The 22,274-nt window shown below is 36.8% G+C and overlaps 1 protein-coding gene across 5 annotated transcripts in view; it reads right to left on the reverse strand.

Annotated features, from left to right (window-relative positions):
• LOC107039792 (fasciclin-1) overlaps positions 1–22,274 on the reverse strand; it is a 210,072-nt gene that overhangs the window by 12,233 nt on the left and 175,565 nt on the right. Inside the window, exons 6-11 of one of the 5 annotated variants that reach the window (XM_015259604.1) lie at positions 21,883–22,051; positions 21,458–21,618; positions 12,315–12,323; positions 5,696–5,701; positions 2,697–2,939; positions 2,550–2,585 (exon numbers count right to left, since the gene is read on the reverse strand). In XM_015259604.1, coding sequence (XP_015115090.1) covers positions 2,550–2,585; positions 2,697–2,939; positions 5,696–5,701; positions 12,315–12,323; positions 21,458–21,618; positions 21,883–22,051 — 624 coding nt within the window. The remainder of the gene's footprint in view (positions 1–2,549; positions 2,586–2,696; positions 2,940–5,695; positions 5,702–12,314; positions 12,324–21,457; positions 21,619–21,882; positions 22,052–22,274) is intronic. The other 4 variants (XM_015259620.1, XM_015259612.1, XM_015259634.1 and 1 more) reach the window with 4 other exon arrangements.

Genomic DNA, 22,274 nt, shown 5'->3' on the forward strand with positions numbered 1-22,274 from the left:
TTTTTTCGCAGCAGCTTGCCCCCTTGATTCATAAATTCGATATCTACGGGAGAGATAACCATAAAGGAGGAGCCGGGAAACAACGATTGGTGAGGCGGGATGAACTTGGTTTGAATATTCGAAAACACACAACGGGAATTTATCGCTTTTATCGGTGACTATTAACCTTATTGCGGCGGTGTAGCTGTACGCATATTGTTTCGGTGCTTTGTCAGAGGTTCAAAAAGGAAAAATATCACGGGAAGAGGAGTTTATGAATTAATATTTCACACCGAGAACAAAAAATGATTGTTTATAAATTAATTATAGAACATGCTCGTACTTTTAAAAAATTGCAATTGTAAAATTATTTCATCAATTTTTCTTCAAAAGTAAACTTTTTAATTTTTCTAAGGGTTCAATATTGAGATTCAAATTCAGATCTGCAAAATTTTAATAATAAAATTATTAAAGTTAGAGTCAAAAGTAGAAGAGCATTTATTATGGCTTCCATCCGGAAGCCACAATAAATAGTAGAAAAGCATTTCACTGACGAAAAATAGCCAAATTTCTTGGACAATCTTTAACAAAATTTCAAATTGGAAAAAAGTGAAAAAAAAAGTGAATAATATTGAAAAATAATTCAACAAAATTGTAATATTTTTAGATGGACTCCTCCTAAAAAAATTAATTCTTCTCCCAAAAAAAAGGATTACTTAGCAAAAGAAATTTTCTCAGTACAGAGATGGAGTAATTATTCAAATTCATTCCAATGAATACAATTCTGATGAATACGATTCCATTCGTATTTTTTTCTAGCAGAATAAACCACACGTTTTAAATACTTCAATTTAAAAAATCCCAAATCATCATTATTAACGCAAAATGACGAATAATCCTGATCTCATCACGAGCAACGAGCGCCCGACCGAGATAAATCCCCGAGAATTAATCATATTATACCATTCCACACGAAGAACTCTCCCATAGTTCAAAGGAGCAACAAACTTGTTCCAGCACTTTCTCGCTTTTTAACTCGCCACATCGCGTCTGAGATAAATTCCTGGGTGAATCGGTACGATGCTTTCTCGATCGCTCCATATCCTCCGCGCTCCGGCAGCTTACTCACTTAGCCACCCCCCAACCCCCGCCACTCCAACATCGCTAAACATCTCCAGTGAACTTTTCGCCTGCAGGGGAATGAGAGAGCTATCCAGCCTCCTCCCCCGAAAACGAATGTACTGGGAAAATCTTTGCGGCGTAAAATTGAATTGTTCTCTAGAATTCTCGTTCTTGCTTTGTTTGCGTGTTTACGGGCTTTTATTTTCCCCTTGGCTCTCGGAATTCTTGTCGGAGAGAAGAGACAGAGTGAAATAAATATGGATCATGCAGAATATACATTTCACGGTGTACGTGCTCATCAAGGAGAGGCGAAACAATTGGGTATTGTTGTACGAACACAATGAAATTTCAAAATTCGAGGAATTATTTGGGTTTAAGGATGTAGTGCACATCATATTCACAACGAAATTAATCAATTCATTGAATTAAAGTAGAGTCCTCGTTGAAATTAATAAAATGAAGGAGACCGACGGCGGTGGCTGTGTGGTTAGAGTGTGGGCATGCAGACCCCGGTTCGATTCCCGGCTGGGGGGCCAAAATTTGTGACACTCTAAATCGCGCGGTTTCATTGTCGAGCGGGAGTCTCGCAAGAGACGACTGTACCTGGGCAGGTTTTTCCCCCAAAATGAGGCTTTCCATGTCCTTCGGCGAATGCGGTACAGGGGGTTGAGAATTTTTTTGTTTACGCAATGCGTAACAAACCAATATTGCCAATATTGGCATTAAACAAAACTATTTTTAATTTTTCTATTAATTTCAATTGGCTTTAATTTGCTCCTTGGCTCTCGGAAGTCTTGTCGGAGAGGAGAGACAGAGTGAAATAAATATGGATCATGCAGAATATACATTTCACGGTGTATGTGGTCATCAAGGAGAGGCGAAACAATTGTGTATTGTTGTATGAACACAATGAAATTTCAAAATATGAGGAATTATTCGGGTTTAAGGATGTAGTGCGCATCATATTCACAACGAAATTAATCAATTCAACGAATTAAAGTTGAGTTGTCGTTGAAATCAGTAAAATGAAGGGGAATTTTTAGTTTTAATTATAAATTTTTGCATTGCATCTTTAATTTACACGTAGATAAATGGCGCATTGGCATTAAACAAAACTAAGTAAAATTTTTCTCTTAATATCAATGGAAATGTTTCAACTAAATCAAATAAATAATCCACTCATTCCAAATAGATCCTCTATAAGGATTAAATAAACGCATCTTCTAAATAATGATTTGACTTCCAACTAACAAAACTTTAACTTGAGACAAGAAAACATTTATTAATTTTTTTCTTAGAAATTATTCCTCTGGATGCACCAAACGCTTTCCTCATAAAAAAATCTACTTTATAAATTGTATATATTAAAAAAACTGCAACTATAAACTATGAAATGTCATTCCCAAATAATGACAAACATTGATAATGCTTTAATCATCAGTAATTACCGCGCTAACTTGCAGTCCCTTTCCTTTCCGCAGCAACTTTCGAATGAACAATGAAAACCACTAGTTTATCATGATGACTCAAACCGAATGACTCACTTCTCCAATAGTTCATTACAAATTGTGATAGTGAAAATGATATGAACGTACCGAACTGATGCTCTTCTCCTTGATCTTTTCGAGGGGCAGTTTCTCCTTGACGTAGTGCAGCCTGAGGATCTGCCTGAATCGCTTCTTGTCCTGAAGAATTCCCTGCACTCCCAGCTGGTCCCACGCTGCATTGCTCGGGGCAAAGAGGGTGATGTCCTGGACCCTCGTTATCTCCTCCATGAAGTCACCACCGTAGTCCCTGATGTTCTGGTAGAACTTGTAAACGGGTCCATCCTCCTTCTCCTGAACCAAAAGCAGTCATTTATCATTGTCCACTCTTCATGATAAAATCATAATCATCAATATTAATGGACTAATTAATTCAGTAGCAAAGCGATAAAACGATTTGAGTTGACTTCGCTCTTGGCTGAGTTTTCGAGGAATATCTCCGAATCTAAGGGAGATGGAGAAATTTTCGTAAAGATCTTTTTTGTAGATCTTAATCCGCTCTACAAAAAAGGTTCTGACGAAAATTTTGCTGTCTGCCTTGGATCCCGAAATATTCATTGAAAACTGCGCAATAGTCAAACCAACATTTATGAAGATGGAAATCTTACGAAAAGGAAATACACATTTAATTGAGTAATCATCTACGTGAGAGGCTGTGCACGTCTGTCATATTGAGATCAAGGGTCACAAGGGGGTCGTAAGGGTCAATAATCATGGGATGAGATTATTTATTTATTTATATAAAAAAAATTGTTAGATAAATTATTTTTCTCAATTTTGGTCCATCTTGTCGAACCGTTCAACGATCGTTTGTAAATTCAACGGTGAAATTTACGACCCTTTTGACCCTTGAAAGGGTCATAATGTTCAGGAACATCGCAAGGGTCGCGACAAGCTATAAGAAAGGGCATAGAGAGCAAAAAATATGAGATAAATGTTTTCATTCCATGATGTTAAGTTCGATTAAACCCTTATGACCCTTGCGACCCTTTCCACCAATCGTCTGTGATTTCACTATTACAATATGATCAGCCCCTCATTCTACATCAACAACACAAATCCCCAATACTGTATCAAATATTAACTATCAACTGCCGTTGGCAAGCACAAGGACCATAAAGGGGCCGTAAGGGTCAATCATCATGGGATAAATACATTTATCCCATGATTTTTATTTTTAATCCTGAAATAAATAATTTTTTTAAATTTTTGGTCCATCTTGCCCAACCGTTCATTAGTCGTTTGTAATTTCTAAGATGAAATTTGCGACCCTTGTGACCCTTTAAAGGGTCATAATGTCCAAGAACATCACAAGGGTCACGACAAGCTGTAAGAATATAGGAGATAAGAATATAGGGAGCAAAAATCATAAGATATTAATTCTGTGATATTTGACCCTTACGACCGTTATGACCCTTACGACCCTTTCCACCAATCAGCTGTGATTTCAACGACTAAAAGTTCTTCATCACCAACATTTCATCATGATAATATTACTATCAAAATATAAACAACCCCTCAGCCTTCATCAACAACAAAAATCCCCAATACTCCATAAAATATTAACTATCAACTGTCGTTGGCTAAACACCAACAAAAGAACACCGTAATACCATTCGAAACTCATCGTAATTACTCATGTAATAGATAATAACCCAGGGCTTGTGGTAGGAAACTTCATCCCATGAGACATCAACGAGCACGAGAGCGGACAAAACGATGAAAAAAAATAAAAGGAGATTCCCAAGACCAGAGAGAACAGACGAGGGGGGAAAAGTTGCTGTGGTTAATGGCACTCCGCTGTGCTGGAATTGAGAAAAATTTTTCTCCACTCGTCTCTGTAACATTTTCCCTTCTGATTTCCGATGAAGAAACAAAGAGGCTAAAAAGTTGTGGGGCGGGAGGGGGGGGGAGGAAAAAAATATAGAGAGTGGAAGACAGAAATGTTTCTCGCTTTTATCTCGAATGATTGCTTCCTCAATCCGGGTTATTTTTTTCCGACTGACAGACGTGGCTCCACTCCGTCCCCTCGTTAATCTCTTTCTGGGTATTTGGAGGGGGGGGGGAGGAGGCAAGAGGCCATGGGAATTAGCCGGAGGGAAAAGTTGGGTGTAAGAAATAACGTAAGGGGTTGAGGAAAAAAGAATGGGTTATATAGGGCTGTTGGAGGGGGGTCTGTTGGTGTTTGAGATTTTTTTTTATTTTGAGGATATCCAGGGGATTTTGTAATACGTTGGATCAATATTTGGGGTCAGTTGTTGTTGGTGCTGATTGTTACTGAACATTCTGCCTGCAAATGCTTGTTTAAGGGGTGAATTTGACGATTTTTTGGATGAATGGATTACACTGTTGAAAAAATTTGGCTGAATTTACCGGGAAAAGACATTGAATTTGATTTAAGGGGAAAAAGCCAATGGAATTTCAATTTTTTAGTGGCAGGAAGACGAAAATTTCACAATTTACATGAATTTTGAAGTGAAGTCCTTTAAAATTCTTGGAATTCCTGTAATTTTTTAAGGAATTCCAGGAAAATTCCCAGGAATTTGGAATTTAAGGGAAGATTTCTCTGAATTTTCCTGACTTTTCACTAATTTTTCAGGAATAATTAATCTGAAATGTCAGTAGAAACTTTACTTGTCAGAAATTTTCAAAACTGTTACCTGAAATTTCAGGGTAACATTTTTAACAGTGAAATTACATTGAAACTGAGTGAAAACTGTGACTTGAAGAAACATTTGAAGACAGAAATTTCAGGAGTATTGTGCCATCCCAAAAAATGACAGTTGATATTCATTAAATCGATGAATTTCAGTTGTGTTACATTCATCTCGACTTGATTGGAATGAGAAATGAAATTAGAAATTTAATTCTTGGGCTTTTCTCAATGAGAAAATACTTCGGATGCAGCACAACTGAAAATAATCTCCCAGATCAACATCAATTGTCGATTGTCATTGTTCTAATTCACTACATTAATTTCTTCTCTCCCTTCTACCTAATAATCAATTTTTTTATTGAGATTCTTTCGCTGATTAATATTGAGTACTTACGATGTCCTATACGACATGCAGAGTCCAATAGACATGCAAAGCACCACAGAATAACATCATTGAGTAAATAAAAGTATATTCAGTGAGATTTATCCGTAGATTTTCGGGTTTATTGGGACTATTTGCTCGGGAGATGGAGATTTATCGGATAAAAGGTTTGAGGAATATTCTACATCGTGAAGGTTGTTTTCGTCGGGGCGTGTGGGGAAGAGCGGAAGGGATGTAGATCCTGATTTAGTCAGACAGCCGTTCTATCAAAGATATCCTGGAGTATCTGGATGCACACTGAGAGAAAATATTTGTTCTTGTGGACCAAAAGAAAGTTTCCACTAAAACACGATAATTTTCATTGTAGTAATTGTTCTCGTGGAATATTTATGTCTTTTTTATTTCTGTCATCTGATTGCAATGATTTCGTTCGACTTCTACGTAATTCCAAATTTATTTTGCCAAAAGGTAACCCAATGACTTGAAAATAAGCTAGACAAAGGGCCAAATGATTGCCAAAATGATTTCAGAAATGATTTCCATGTTTGCGCTGAGAGCAAAAATTAGTTCTCCCGAAAAATTATATTCCTTTGAAGAGATCTTTCGTCGTGTTGAATCCATTTACTTATGAACAAAAAAGAAAATTTCCACCAAAACACCATAATTTTCGTAGTAGTAATTGCTCTCGTGAGACATTTATATCTTCCGGGTAAATACATTCGTTCTACAGAGAATTATATCAGTAGCGAAGTAGGAAAACGGTACAAGTCAATTTTGACTAGTGACCAGTTTTCAATGAATATCTCGGAATCTAAGGGCGATAGCAAAATTGTTATTATAACCTTTTTTGTAGAGCCGATTGAGTGCTACAACAAATGTCATTACGAAAATTGCGCTATCTCCCTTAAATTCGGAAATATTCCTCAAAAACTCAACTGGGAGATGAGTCGACTTAAACGGGCTCACCACCTCGCTACTGATATGAAGCTCCGGTTTTATCAAGTGAATGTTATTGAGTAGTCTGTATCTTTGTCCAATAAACACTTATAATTTCTATGGAACAAATGATAATTCCAAGAGGAAACTACAATTACAGTTTTACTACAGTTTACTTGCCGATAACTGTGTTATTGGCAGAACTAAATAATTTCGAGAGGACAATTTTTTTTGGGGAAAAATTTTCCTTCCTCGCCAACGTATTCTTTCTATGGTATAAACCTATGGAGATCTCTCGGATCAAATGATTGTCGTGTAATAGATTATATCTTTTCCTGGCAACAGTTCGAATTCTTCTAGAGATATTTCTGATTTATTGGGTCATCAAAACATACGGGAAATGAGGGCAATGAGGAGGCTGATCGTCTGCCTGGCGAAGCCACTGCTTCTCTTTCCAACATGGAATTTATTATCCCGTTCACTGACTATCGTGAGAATTTCAAAAAGAGATCACTGGACTCTACTTTAGAAATTTGTATCATGGAGGGATCGGATGAAGTTGTAAGAGGTAAAGGGAAAGAATTCTTGGGAGAATATTTTGTTAAATCCCGCAAACCATGGTTCTACAACAAAAAACTATCCAGTGTGGGTTAATAGAGCGAGATCTAACCACTACCATCTCGCTGGTTCTCTGAAGAGAAAGAACTTCATAGAATCAGCGCGATGTGAGTGTGGACATCCAAGTGAAGATATCGACCACGTTTTGTGGGATTGTCCAAGATATAATCCTCCTAGGCAAACCATGTACAGCACCTTCCGGAAAAATCAATTCTACCCTCCGTACTCTAGCGTTAACATCCTGAGAGAACTAGATGTCAAATGTATTGAAACTATCACAAAATTTCTAAGCGACTGTAAAATTAATATTTAATGTACGTATGATCCAAGAATGACTCATTATATATGTGTGTATGCGTCTGTGTAAGCATATATATCTGTTTTTATGGCTGTATGAACCTGCAGGTTTCGAGCCTTAATAATGAAAGAAAGAAAAAGATATTTCTGATGATCACGACAAAAATTCAATTTTTGTGAAAGATTAAATTTCTATCAAGTTGGTTAATTTCCCTCAAGTAAATCTGTTTCATTCTACCAAATATTAATTTGCTCTCAGTGTGCTTGATGCTATTCATTGTACTCTTCGTTCATAATATTTTATTCCCATTTTCAATTTTGCTGAAATAAAAATAACAAAATTAATGAATCAAAAAACCGAACAGAGTCAGGTGCAGGGATACACCCATTAATTCAATATTCCGTATATTTCTATCTAATTGCCATCCACTCATTAATGGATTAAACGCGGAAATGTATGAGGAATAAGCATTATCGAATTCGGATAGCGAGAGTGAAGTAAAAATTTATGGAGAAAAAAAAGATATCATCTGGGTGTTGAATTACACAAGCAGTAATTTTGGATAATTGAAATTTTAATCGAATCTCATACCGCGGGCTCGCAGTTGCCCCCAGACTGGGTCGCTCTGCAATAACGAAACTCCTCTTGTGGAAAAAACGGCCTGATTACTTTTACGTCTTCATTCCTTAACCGCTTTTTCGATTAATTACGGAATTGTTGATTTTAATCAGTACAAGATTGGATCTCGGGGTATTTCAGGGATATTGAGAGTTCTGAATGGGTAATTAGGATTTTTTATTGGAAAGTGGTCTATTTGTTTGAATTTGTGCCCTGAAATAATTTTATGAAATTTATTTCTGGAAATGAAAAGTAAATTCAGAAGTTTTTAATTTTGAAATTGAAGATTGAATGTGAATTATATGATATTCATCATTATTTGAAGATTGATTATGAAATTGATATGTAAAGGGAAAAATGGAAATCTGCGAATTTGAAGTTTTCATCTCTCAGAGTTCCGTGTTTATCTCGTAAACGAGTGATTTTAGCGAAAAAAATCACTAAACCATTTTAGTAGAGAATTAAATTTCCGATGAAAAATGTATTATGACATTTTCCTCTAAAACCATTAGTTTTCGCGACAATTCCATACTTAAAAAAACGTAAAAAAAAATTTTTAACTTCACCTAAATTTAAATGTTTAAAAACAAATGAAGCGAGTGAATTGGCACTATTCCATGCATCTCCGGAGCATGCCCCCCACATGCACAACAGCAATATCCCTTAACTGTAAAATAAAAGTATTAATCCGACGAGATTCGAGGCAGAAATGCATTCGCATTTGAAATAAAAAAGTTCAAAACTTGACAAAAAATCCGTATTAAATAAAAATATCATCCATTCATCCCTCACCCGCGTGAATATTCTATCAAAGTCGAGTACTCCTTTTTCCCCCCTATAAAAAGAGTCTACACCCATGAAGACAACCCGAGAGGATAAAAATAATGTCGTATTCTCACCTAGTGAAATAGTACGCCTCTTTGTAAACCCATACGAACGACTGAGAGGTAGGAATGTGCACGCATGCGGCCAATGTGGGGTACATGGGGGAATTTATGAGGCTTGTTTCGAGCCAGACATCGCGAGAACCTCGCGAGCGTTTTCTTCTTCGGGACAACACTCGTTTTTTCAATGGTGACAAGAAGATTTTTCACTCGAGCCCCGTTGGCTTTTTACCCCGATTTTTTATTCTCGTTTCACCTTGTTCGCGTCGGGGGATGCGTTCTTTTTCATTTCGTGAGCAAAGGGGAATGCGTTTCGAAAGGATTTCAACTTTTTAACATTCAACGATTTTTCATGGCTCCGGGAAAACATGGGAGTTTTGTCTTCATTCGGGTTATCTCTGAAGTTTTGGCGGTGGGAGGTACATTCGGGACGAATTTAATTGAACAGTTTTTTAGGGGAAGTGAACTGAGGTACATTTTTGAGGCGGGAAGTAGAATTAATCATTTTTGGATGATATTTCAAGGAATTTTTTCATTTGAAATTCACATTTTGGTTAAATAATCAATGAGAACCGGAAATTTTAGTTCAATTATTTGATGAAAATTAATAGAAGTCAGGAGAAGTTGAGGTAAATATTTTTTTTTATTTTTAAGTAGTGGAAAATTATGGGTAATTTGGTGATCATGTGACAATTCCACTGAAAGTTTAAGGGATTTTAGCATTTAAAATTCACGTTTTGATTGAAAAATCAATGAGAACTGTAAATTTTAGTTCAATTATTCCAGGAAAATGGAAAAAATAATGAAAATTCTGGTGAGTATATTCTTAAATTTGAAAGTAATTCATGTTTTTAATGAAAATTCAAATAAATTAGGGAATCTTTGTCTTCCAACTATTTAAAAAAATGGAATTCCACTAGATTTTCAGTGAAATTGTAAATTTCAGGATGTTTTTCGCATAAAATTCCGGATGGTTTTTTGGAAATTTTCATTACGTGACAATTTCACTGCAATTTTAAGGAATTGTGTCACATAAAATTCACATTTTGATTGACAAAACTGTAAATGTCAGTTCAATTTTTTCAAGAAAATTGATAAAAATAAGGAAAACTCTGGTGAATAGATTTTCAATTTTTAAATTAATTGAAAATCCCTTGTAATTTGAGACTGATTATTCATATTTCTATTGAAAATTCAAGTAAATTGGAGAATTCTTCCAACATCTCAAAAAATCGTAATTCCGTTGAATTGTCAGCGAAATCCTAAATTTCATGATGTTTTCCCATACACCGACGAATCGAATGAATAAAAACCATGAAAAAAATTTCTACACCCAATAACATTAAATAATTTATCGAAATGTTAAGGGAGATTAATTAATCTCCCTTAACATTTCGATAGATTATAGAAATTATTTTAATTGATTAATCTCCCTTACATTTCGAAAAACGCTCGTCATTTTTTTTCCTCAAAAAAACTAGTTCCCAGAGAAATAAAATTCAATCCACTTCTCAGAAAAAAAATTGTTTCCTTCAACTCATCCTTTCTTTTTTCTTCGCAATAATTCGCGATCTCGTCTAAAGTTATACCTCCGCCTACGTTGTACACATCCATTGCCATGTAAACTTTCAGTTTTTTCTATTATCCAGCCGTGTGAGGAGGAAAGGGAAAAGTTATCTCCACGCGGTAGATAAAAAAAAGGACGTGCGCTATCATTCGCGCGTGCGCAATGATAATTTCCCGTGTACGTTTCCATGACAAGAGAGGGTAAACAGTGTGCTACAAAAAAAAAGAGAATAAACTGAATGGGGAAAAACCACGAGAGGCGTAGAGGCGTAAAACTACCCTGAAATATCACGTAAAAAATACTGTTTTCGAAATGGCGGAGGAGAGAGAAAAAGTGTGTGGCTGAAATTGTTGCGGAAAGCTCAACATTTTTACGGAAGATAAAAAATACGCCGCAGGAACGTAAACAAGAGTAGAGCGAGCGTCAAACGCATTGTTCTGGACCACTGTTTTTTTTATTGAAACTTCAGTCTTGCGGCGTTCGTAGTTCTATTCCGCTTTTAATTGCTCAATTACCGGTGATGAATTGGGATTTTTCGGGGGTGAATGCCGAGCGTGGAAGTTATTATGGGTTTTTAGCCCGGGAGATGCCATGTTTGACGCGTATTAATATTGTTTCAATAATTAGAAAAACATTCAATAATTTGACACTCGTAAGTGATGGGAAAAAATTAATCAATCTGAGAAAAAAATTTATCTTCAAGAAATGTTCAAATGAGTACTGAAATAGTCACTCGGAAATGGAAAATTTTCGTGTTCACGGATTGAATCGGAAAAATTCTCAATCACATTGTTAAAAATTTTCGTCTGAATTTTCTGTACCAAATCCTGGAAATTTTTATTGTGTTTAATTTCCAATGAATTTTTAGGAAATATTGACATTGAAAAATCTAACATTCCATTAATTTTCGGTTGAAATGATCTGAAAATCAATAAAATGCTTGAATTTTCAATTAAATTATTCCGTGAAAATTCAAAAAGTCAGGAAAATTCAGGAAAAAAATAAAAAATAGATGTAATTTTGTTTCTGAATATTCATGTTCCATTGAAAATACAATCAAGTTGTGAAATTTCCATCTCACTCCCACGAAAAGCTCATGAATTTCCTTGAATTCTACCTAAAACTTGAAATTTCATAACCATTTTTCCCTTAAATCTGAGCCAATATTACTCTCATAAGAATTACCATTATATTTTCCAATGAAATTAAAAAAATTTCTAACAGTGCACCGTAATAAAGTAGTAAAGTCAGTAATAAGTCAGTAATTCCGACATACAAACCTCTCCTTTTATTATATAATTTTTAAATACAAAAATCAACGAAAAGCATGCAGACATCCAAAGAGCTCTATCAAAGCGCCATGCACACAATGAACGATGACCAATCAGCGTCATGAGCACGAAATGAACGATGAAAAGTACCGGGGAGCACAATTTCAAGAGTGAAATCGAAAAATTCGGGCTGAATGGGACATACAAGAGTTTGTTAATATGTTTATGTCAAATAAATGTAAAAATTGTAATACAAACGGACATCAGATTACCATCACAAAACCCAGAACTCATATTGAATGATAACTTGTTCATTAGCCATGACAAAATGAAAATAATTAACCTTTTGTTTTCTCTGGTATCACCCAGATATGATGTGAGAATAAAAAGGAGAGAAAGAAAAATTATGAAAAAGAAGTATGTAGGCATGATGAATTACCTTGAAGGACTGCATAGAGAAACCAGAAACCAGGGAGTTGTTCCGTAACATAAGAAGCGAACAGAAAACAGAAAAAATGTGCGTTGTATTAGGTTGTTCACTGTGATACCGGTATTTGGTTACTTTTTCTCGTATATTTCGTTAATTTTTTCGTCCCCTGCACTGGTTTCCTCTCAAGCGGGTGTGATTTCCGTAATTCGCATGATGTGAGATAATTTTATTATTATTCCACATGTGTCAGGTGATAAAACACGACTTAATTTTTTTTTGCTCCACTTCAACCGCAACTATCACGGTTACGAGTGGTTTTAGAGAAAAATATCAATAAACATTCTTCGTAGGAAATTCAATCCCCTACAAAAAGTTCCCTGGACATTTTTTTCTAGACCTACTCAGTACTGAGATAACGATAAAATTAACTGGAACGATAAATTCTGGTTTTCACACAATTTTTTCGGACATCATATTTTTTTAAGATAAACATCTCAGTAACGAATGATTTTACAAAAAAATGTCATTGAATTTTTTTTGCAGGAAATTCAATTCTCTACAACAAATTCTTTTTCACATTTTCTTCTAAAACCACTCATTCCCGAGATAAATCGGAAACGATAAAGACGTTTCCATTATTTCATCACTCCACTACAAAGTAGAAGCCCACTTTCCACAACTCGAAATATTAATTAATTCCCCGATAATGATCATACAATTCCAGGTCACTCGGAAAATGCAGATGAGGCACCGTCAAGAGGAATAAACAACCCCCCATTTGATAAATTTATCGTCATGATTCCGTTGCCAGAGAGGAACATCCATTCGGAATTATGCATTCGGAATTAAGTTAGGTCTCCACTTTTTTCCACATTTCAGCAATTCTTTACATGAAACAAACGGACGGTATACCCCAGCGCCGTGGCCCCTGTGACGCATGGTACTAATATAAATTCATGAAAGTAGCTACAGAGCGATTCTCAGTAGATTCAAGTTTTTTTCCCTACTTTCTTTGCTTTCAGTTCATTCTAGATTTTCCTCCCTTTTTTATTTTATTCGTACATTCGTTTTATTGCTCTTTTGCCGTCATCTCATTTCACTTCTTTCTGTATTCAAGGTGTATACTTCTCACGTGTTCTTTTGTGTTCTGTTCTGTAGTCAAATGCAGAAAGAATTTTTCATCAAAACCGGGAATTGCATGATACAATTATTTTTCTCGTCTCCAATTTCAGGTTATTTTCTTACCGGGGGGTTCGCTTTCTGCTCGCTCCACTCGCCAACTTCCAGCAATTGCTGTTTTTCGACTCATTTAACGTATATGGACTCCGTAAGACCCCTATATGAACCCCAGATTTTTGAAGGGGCTTCATAAGACCCCTATATAAATCTTAGACCCTTAAAAGACCCCTATGAGACGGTCATAAAAACTCTAGATCCTCGTAAGACTCTATAAGAAACTCATAAAACCCTATAAGACCCCTACATGAACTCTAGACCTTACATGAACCATGGCCCCTAAGGCCCTTACATGAACCATGGAACCTCATCAGACCCCATAAGACCCCTATTTGAACCCTAGACCCTTATCACCCTCGCAAGACCTCTATAAGACCCTCTTACGGACCATGGGCCCTCATAGAACTCCCGTAAGGCCCTCATAGGAACTCTAGACCCTCGTAGGACCCTATAAGACCCCAACTTGAACCCTAGATCCTTATCAGACCCTCATAAAGCCCCTATAAGTCCCTTATATAAACTCTAGACCCTCATAGGACCCCCGTAAAACCCCTATTTGAAGCCTAGACCCTCATCAGACCCTCGTGAAAGCCCTATAAGATCCTCTCATGAACCCTAGACCCTCATAAAACCCCTATAAGGCGCTTATATGAATCCTAGACCCTCATAAGACCCCTATAATACGCTCATATAGAGCCTAAACCTTCTAAAAACCCCGTGAGACCCTGATATGAATCCCAGGCCCTCAAAATTCCGCCCCTTACCACGATTCAACACAATAAATTTTTTTTTTCATTTTCAAATGGAAAATAAAACACAGCAGCAGTCGACCCCTCTCGGTCAATTAGCAGATTAATTCAACTTGCAATGAATATAAAAAATGGTAAAAAAAAATGCGAGCTTCATTTTATCAATGACAGGTAAAAATCGTTATGGCACCCAGTCTTTTCACAGGACTGAATGATCCAAACAATTACACAAATTTATCTGCGGATTTATCATCATCATCATTTATGCTATTATTGTTCGGCATCCATCGATAATCGGCTCTTTCTCCTGTTGAATATTTATGAAGCTCATGCCGACATGCCTCACATATACCGAATGATATAAATGACTGCATAAAATCCCTGTGCATCACGAAAATTCCAACGGGTGAATTTTCAAATGCAGGCGATTAATCGGATAGTTGATTGGGCGAATTAGTGAACGACTAATTGTTCGTGAATTCATTACGGCTTTCCATAATTAGGTATTAATATTTACAATTTTGCAATCTGCAGACCAGCGTGGTGATGAATTTTCAATATTTTGTTGTGAATGTTGATTGTTTATTAGAATCGTTTGCTTCACAATCACAAACATTTTCAGTTAAAATTTGTCGATGTTTTTTTTTATAGTTTGAATAAACTCGTTCGCATTTTGTATCATCATCATTATTACTATTAATACCTAATAATAATCCGATAAAAATTTTCATCACCGATTTGAATTCGTTGCCATGTTTTTAATGTATTCTATGAAAATGTGAGGATGGGAATTGAATTTATGGGTTATTACTGGCTCATTATTCGAAAAAATATATCAATTTTTAAATTTTCTCTAGACATTGAAAAATTAAAAAATCTGTTTTCGTGTTGATCTTGTTTCTCTTCCTCTTTTCACTTTCTTTCATTAGTATTAAATAATAGAAAGAAAATATATTGGTTTTCCTTCATTATAAAAAAAAAACGTTTTGAAATTTTCAAGATTGAAAAATCTGTTTTTAAAATTTATTTCTGATTTTCCTTCCCTACATTTTCGGTATTTCCTGTTTCTGTGAACGGAATACAATCACAGGAATTAAAAATGTTAATCTCCCTTCATTTTTTAAGAAAAAAACAATTTGAAAAATTTCGAAAAGACATAGAAAAACAAATTTGTTCATTTTATTGATACTAATTGCTGATGATCGGTCTCTCTTTGCGATTTCCTTCTTCGGATCCATTGGAATGAGATCAAAGGGATGTAAAATGTTCATGTTCGTTCACATTTTCAGATCATTGGTACTAATTAATTTAAAGAAAAAGAAAGAAATGAAAAATTTTAAGTATAATTATCGAAAATGGTGTATCGATCTGTATTCTCACGTGATTTATGGGGAATTCCTCTTCATTCAATGTTGTAACTTGTCAATTAAGGAATAAAAATATATAAATAACAATAACAATGAATAAAATTAAATTAATCTAATTGTGAAGACGAAAATGGGAAAAAAAAAATAAAATAACAGAGTATAAATTACTACTGGACCCGAATATAAAATTCTAGAGTTTATTGGAAGAATAAAAGTGAAATGAATGATATTCAGTGCACATAATGGTGATAAAGAGACTGAAAATTTCTTCGTGACACGGGGTGTTCTTTATTCCCAATAGAGACGGAGTGAAAAAGATGGTAGAAACGGCCAGCTAGTGTGGGCCCGCAGGGTCTCTCACGCGGGAATCGTTAAAGACGTTTAAACTTTTGCCGGAGCGTCAGCGAGTGTGCGAGACTCTGCGAGAATAGCGAGAGCATGGGGGCTCTCTCTCCTGTCGTATCTGAATGAGCCCCCAGGTGCTTTATCCTCGTCTTCTCGTTTTTTTTACTTCATTTTTTTCCTGTCTTCATATGCAGGCTCTCAAACGAACAGTCGATTGCCCCCCGGCAGGAACAATTTCTTGTATGAACAGTATTTTATTCTCGTTTCTGGTTGATTAGTGTGAGGGGTTTGAGGGAAAACTTGCATTTTGGAGAATTTTGTCGGGAGATCGTGGATTTTTGAGTTGATTTGAGTCGATTATTTAAAATATTTTTTTTTAACAAAAAATTGTACCCAAAAATGCACTTTTCACAAAGCGAAATCAACTCATGTGTACACTGATAGAACGGATTAGTTATTGTTAACGAATGGATTTTGGTTGGAGGTTAGGGTCTCTTCGGTCCCACCAAATGTTCATTCGTTAATAGTTAACGAATGTACATTTGAGGAGCCTTGTTTGACTTGACTTTCGCCATTCAAGTGAACCATTCGTTAACTATTAACGAATATTCATTTGGTCATATTCAACTTTACCATTCGTTAATAGTTAACGAATCTCGTTTGGAATAAATGAATCATTCTATCAGTGTAGATTAATTCCTTCATTGTTCCGTAATCCAATAATTAGCCCGCATTGTTTCCAATTTTTCAGGGACGAAACTAGCTCCAGCCCTCAATATTCACCCAATTCTTGACTAATTATTCTCCACATTGTGATACACTCAATACCCTGAAATTCCGTGTTACTATTCCGTGAAGAGTATCATCATTATGAAAAATAAACTCAAACAACGATTGGGAGAATTCGATTAAATACAATGAAAAAATTGCCAATTAGTTTCTCCTCGCGCGTTAGCTATTCTCCGATGAAAATTATTTTCACCGGAAATTGAGTGATAAACTCCCTCTCTCCGGACCGGGAAAAATTCGTACGATCGGGAGGATGAAAGAAGGTGGAGAAATGTGGTGAAATATTTTTGCGAACATCAGGCAGACGCATATATCCTGTGTACAAAGAAACAGTAAATAGTGCGGTGCAACGGCGGAAATTATTCCTGATTTTTTGCCCTCGGTCTTGACGCCTAATTTTACCCCTGTAATTATTATTCTTTCGTTCCCCAGGTTATTGCGTTAGGTTTCCAGAGAGCATTGTTGCAGATTGACAGGAGTACGAGTTAGCACGTTCTACTTTAGATCAGTGCGTACACCTGGAAGTAAGCGGTTAGTCTCATGTGATCACCAGCGGGATTTTTATTTATTAATTCAAGGAAGCGAGCGGGTGGATTATTGTCTCCATTAAAATTTCAAGCAATCGGGATGCAGTATTTGACGTTTTTGGGGAAATTATTATAAAAAAATTTAAGGTTTCATTGCAGAAGAAAATTAGGAATGAGGAGATTAGGCTAGATGAACCCTATATGTCTTATATGAGGTTTCATTTGGGTCCTTGAGACCCCTATATGGCCTCCAAACCTTCGAAAGGCCCTCATATGAATCCTAGACGGTTCAAAGACTCCTATATAAACCCTAGAGGCTCAAAAGACCCCTATGAGACCCTTATATGAACCCTGAAACCTCAAACGACCTTTATAATACTCCTATATGAATTCTAGACCCTCATAAAACCCTCGTAAGGCCCTATATAAACCCTAAACCCTCATGAACCCCTGTGTGAACCCTATATGTTATGAGGCCTCATATAGCTTTCATATGACCCCTATATGACCTCCAGACCTTCGAAAGGGTCTCAAAAGCCCGCTTAGAAACCCTTGATGCTCGAAAGACCCCTATGAGACCCTTATATGAACCCTAAACCTTCAAACGACCCCTATAATAGTTCAATATGAATTCTAAACCCTCATAAGACCTTCGTAAGACCCTAGAAGACCCCTATATGAACCCTAGACCCTCATGAACCCCGTAAGACCCCTAGATGAACCCGATATGACCTTCCGATTTTCAAAAGGCCCTCATAAGACCCTTATATCAACCTTAGATCCTCATCAGACCCTCAGAACACGATTTTATCTTTTCATTGCAGAAGAAAATTAGGAATGAGTAAATTAGAATTATTATAAATACATCGAATCGCCATGCGACTAATCGTGAATTATCTAAGAACTATCGAAATAATTATACCCCCACTCCACCTCAAAACGTCAAATTCTGCATTCTTGGATATAATCACTGAAATTTAAAATTACGTGATTTTTTTCCGTCAAATGGAATTGAATGGAGTACGTCGAGAAAACCTAGTGGAGATCACATGACTAGTTCAACATTTACGCGATACATCTCGAGCTGACACAACATTGTCCACATTTGCGTCGGATCAAAGAACATTCGATGGAGCTTCAACATATCCCATGCAATTATGAATTTTTCATGCCGAGATTGCGGATGAAATATGAAGATTGCTTGTCTACGTGTGCTCTACACCGTTGTGAAGGATTTTTCTTTGATCCGGCTTGTGGTACAGTGCGGGTGCTGACAATAGGCAGTACATGCTACAGACTCGTTCAATGTTTTGTCCTCTGTAATTGTAGTATTTGTTCTGGTGCTCTGTTGAGAGTAATGATGTTAAATTCAACATGTTTGGGGTGCTTAATGTCCTGTGGATGTTGTAAAAGTTAAACCTGAGGTTTGCCCTCAATTATTAAATCACTTTTCATGACAGAGTAAGTCGAATAAATGAGGATTTCGGAAGACAGGGGGGGTTTGAATCAACATCAATTGCCAATTGGGGATATTATTTGTTCATTTGAATTGAATTAAATGTACCTTACAATCGTCTTGCGTCGAATTGTCATGAAGCCCGCCTAACAAGCAAAAGAGAATTGAATACCATTCTATGAAACGTGAATAAACGAATCATAATTCGACTTTCTTAGTATTGCGTTTACTAGAGGTTTTCTTCGAACAAAGTTGATTAGAATTAATAGATAGAATTATGAGATTATCTCACAGTTTTGACGTTAAGGATAGGAGAATCTGAATGCGATACAGTGAAAATGATGATCGATTTTTCATACAAAATTCCTGATATGAATGAAAAGAAGCTGTGACTGAATATTCCAAATGAAGTTTCAATTTTTGATTCGGTGCTGAACACACGAGATGACAATATTCCTAACAAGGAATTATATTGACGAGATGAACAACAAATTAATTGAATTACCGTGTCAACTAACTAGAAGTTGATAACAGTGTGGGCACGAATTGAAACATTCAATTCCAGAAATTCCACACTCTTAAGTAAGTTCTAGAAGGAATTGAATTGTAATTATGATTAAAATCTTATTCACTGAAGCAAATCATTGCCTGTAATATGAAAATTATATCAGTATTGCATTTTATCTCATTCGGGTGTCCTCAAGTAACAACCCCAATTGTGGGCTTGAAGAAGCAAAAATAATAAAAAAAAATAGAAAACAATCTGCCGTACATTGTGATTTTGTTCATCACCGTATGTCGAGGTAGACCGTGAAAAGGGCTGGAAGTAATGGTTCAATAGTTGGTATTTACGGGTCAATACAGCGACTTGGAGAGCCAAGACATGTTTCTCCCCCCTTCCGTCCACGAATTGGATTTCCACTTTAATAGAGAAAAATAGGATTTGATGTTGGGACTAGAGGCTGGAAAATTTCCGGCCCTGATGCATTAACTGTCGTGCCTCGAGTGAAATCCCAAGGCTAGGTTTACACCTGTGTAAAATACAACGCGAGCTACGCATCAAACTCGAGATAAAGCTGAAGGCTTTCACGTCCATCAGCTATTACTCAGTCGGAGATTTCAAAATAAACCTCTTTTGAAGCCCCGGTAAATCCCGTGTAACGGCATGAATAATGCGCCTCCATTATACCAGTTATTGACTCATAATGAGACATTCGCGAGCCTCTCATTCCCCCGGAACGGGATAAAATGAAACGGCAGAAACACTGAGAGCCAGCTTTATTCATTAACTATCAAGAATTAATGATTTGGATGTTGGAAAAAAATTCTGTATTCATGGAATTTACGATAGGTTTGCGCAACTCGCAGACTAATACTTTAATCTTTCCGTGCGGCACATGAGAGAAGATACAGCGGAGAGAGCAGATAAAACGAAAAATCTTTCGGCATTAACTACTGCGATGACCGATATGCCATGAGAGTTTTATGTAATAAACCACCAAATATAAAGGAGAACTCCATGGCTGGACCTTTCCTGGAACTTTTTATGATGTTCAAAAGGTTCGCAAAGATCAAACTCCATGGGAAACTCCCATTTTGCCGGAGCATCCACTGGGGCTTGAATGTCTGGGGCTTGAATGTTTACAACTATTATAAATTAAACCTTTTTCGAGTATCAAAAAGCTTTCTCTTTGTTTAATTCTCGTGACGGTCCATGGTTACATCAAAACACACGTCATTCCCCCTTCAAAGCCTATGAATCTGATGGCTCACCTGACGTTCCGGTTAACCCGGCATCAGTCAAACAATGATGGACGGATATTATACAGGACAAGGGCCGAATTGCAATAACGTCTCTACAGTCACGTCAAAACAACTTCATACCTCCCCCCCCCTCGCCCTTTGATAGCCTCATGCTCAATTACGTACGTCACGTAAACCCCAACCGGATAACACGTTCCAGCATCCCTTTCTGATCCCATTCCCGAGCCATACCCAAAACGGACGTTTGTGAATACTAATGCTGGGGAATTTCCAATTGATGGTATTGAATTCTGATTTATCAATTGAGACCACTAGCATCCGAAAAATGGAAATGGAGATTGCAGTCGGGTGGAAGGGACATCATACCTTTGCTATGAAGAGAGATAATTGAGAAGAAATGCTCAATAAAGAGCTGAGGAAACAGCATGAAGTAGTACGTCTTAGAAAGATGATGTATTTCATCTAAAAAGTCATACAGAACTTTCTCACAAAGAAATTTGAGCATTCCTGGACCTCATGATAGGTTAATTTTAATTGAAAGGCCCTCAATTGTGGTGAAAGCCAATCGAACTATTGAGCTTGATAATTAGTGGACTATTCCATTAGTCGGGTATTCGGTCCTTGGTCTGACGTACAGTGGCTGCACGAGAGCTACCATCGTCAAAGAGCCCACTGTGCATACAGTATATCCCGAACTGTGGCCAAGTGTCTCTGTTAATCAAAGTGCTGATTTGTGCTAGTTCAATTTCTTCAAGCAATATCTCATTAATATTTTCATGAAAAAGTACATTTAACAATCGAAGAGCGTCAGGTTTATCAGTTGACAACTCCCTCGAGAGGAGTAAGTCATAAGTATTTGTTCTTGCAGTTGTTTTTGCTAGCTTTGATGTGGAAACTAAAAGGGAAGATGAGAACTGACCTCGAGGAATTGCTGCACTGTGGCGTCCACCACCATGAGGGGTCGTTGGATCAAATGGACAACTCCATTCTTCACAGCTATATTCGCTTTGACGATCTCAGCGAGGACGACTCCTGTCGGGTGGTTAGAGTCACCGATTATTGTGTTGGACTTGACGTAAACTGCAAGAGTAAATAGAATACTTGATGGTGAGTCAATCGTGTTGAAGGGTATGGCTTACTGTTGGAAATCTTTTACAGAAAAAACGTTGGAGTCGATGGTGGAGTTTAATAGATAATTATTATGGTCATATTTATCATAGACGAGACATTCTGAAGGTCGTTACCTTTATTGGATTGAGAGAGATTTAGATGGAGGGATTTATAAAGTGACGACTTCGTCAAAGTAGATGACGCTTTCTTGTGGAAAACCTCTTGAGAACTTACCCTTTCCCCGGTTATCCTTCACGAAACTCAGCTGAACCCTGAAGTTATCAGTATTGGCGAGTGTCTCGTAGGCCTTGCCATCGGGCGTTGGGTCGGTGAATAGAACGTGATTCGGAATTACGTGACCATCAATCACCTGCTTATCTATTTTGCCTGGTCGCATTGACGGCTGAAATAGAGAATTGGTTTAGTTAGACTTTGGCTTCCCTTCGTTGGAACTGTATCAATAGAAATTGGATCACGTGGGGTGAGGGTTTCATGGGTATCGATCCAAATTCTGAATGTTTACAGTTATACAATGTTCCAAGTCTTATCGGTTTTCACCACTCATCCCCCGATGGCTTATGCAAATCTTTTCTCTCTGCGTTATCTCAATCTCATATTCGTTCTCA

This window comes from Diachasma alloeum, unplaced genomic scaffold (genome assembly GCF_001412515.2).
Source record: "Diachasma alloeum isolate Michigan unplaced genomic scaffold, Dall2.0 Dall_scaffold_00178, whole genome shotgun sequence".
Taxonomy (NCBI): Eukaryota; Metazoa; Arthropoda; class Insecta; order Hymenoptera; family Braconidae; genus Diachasma; species Diachasma alloeum.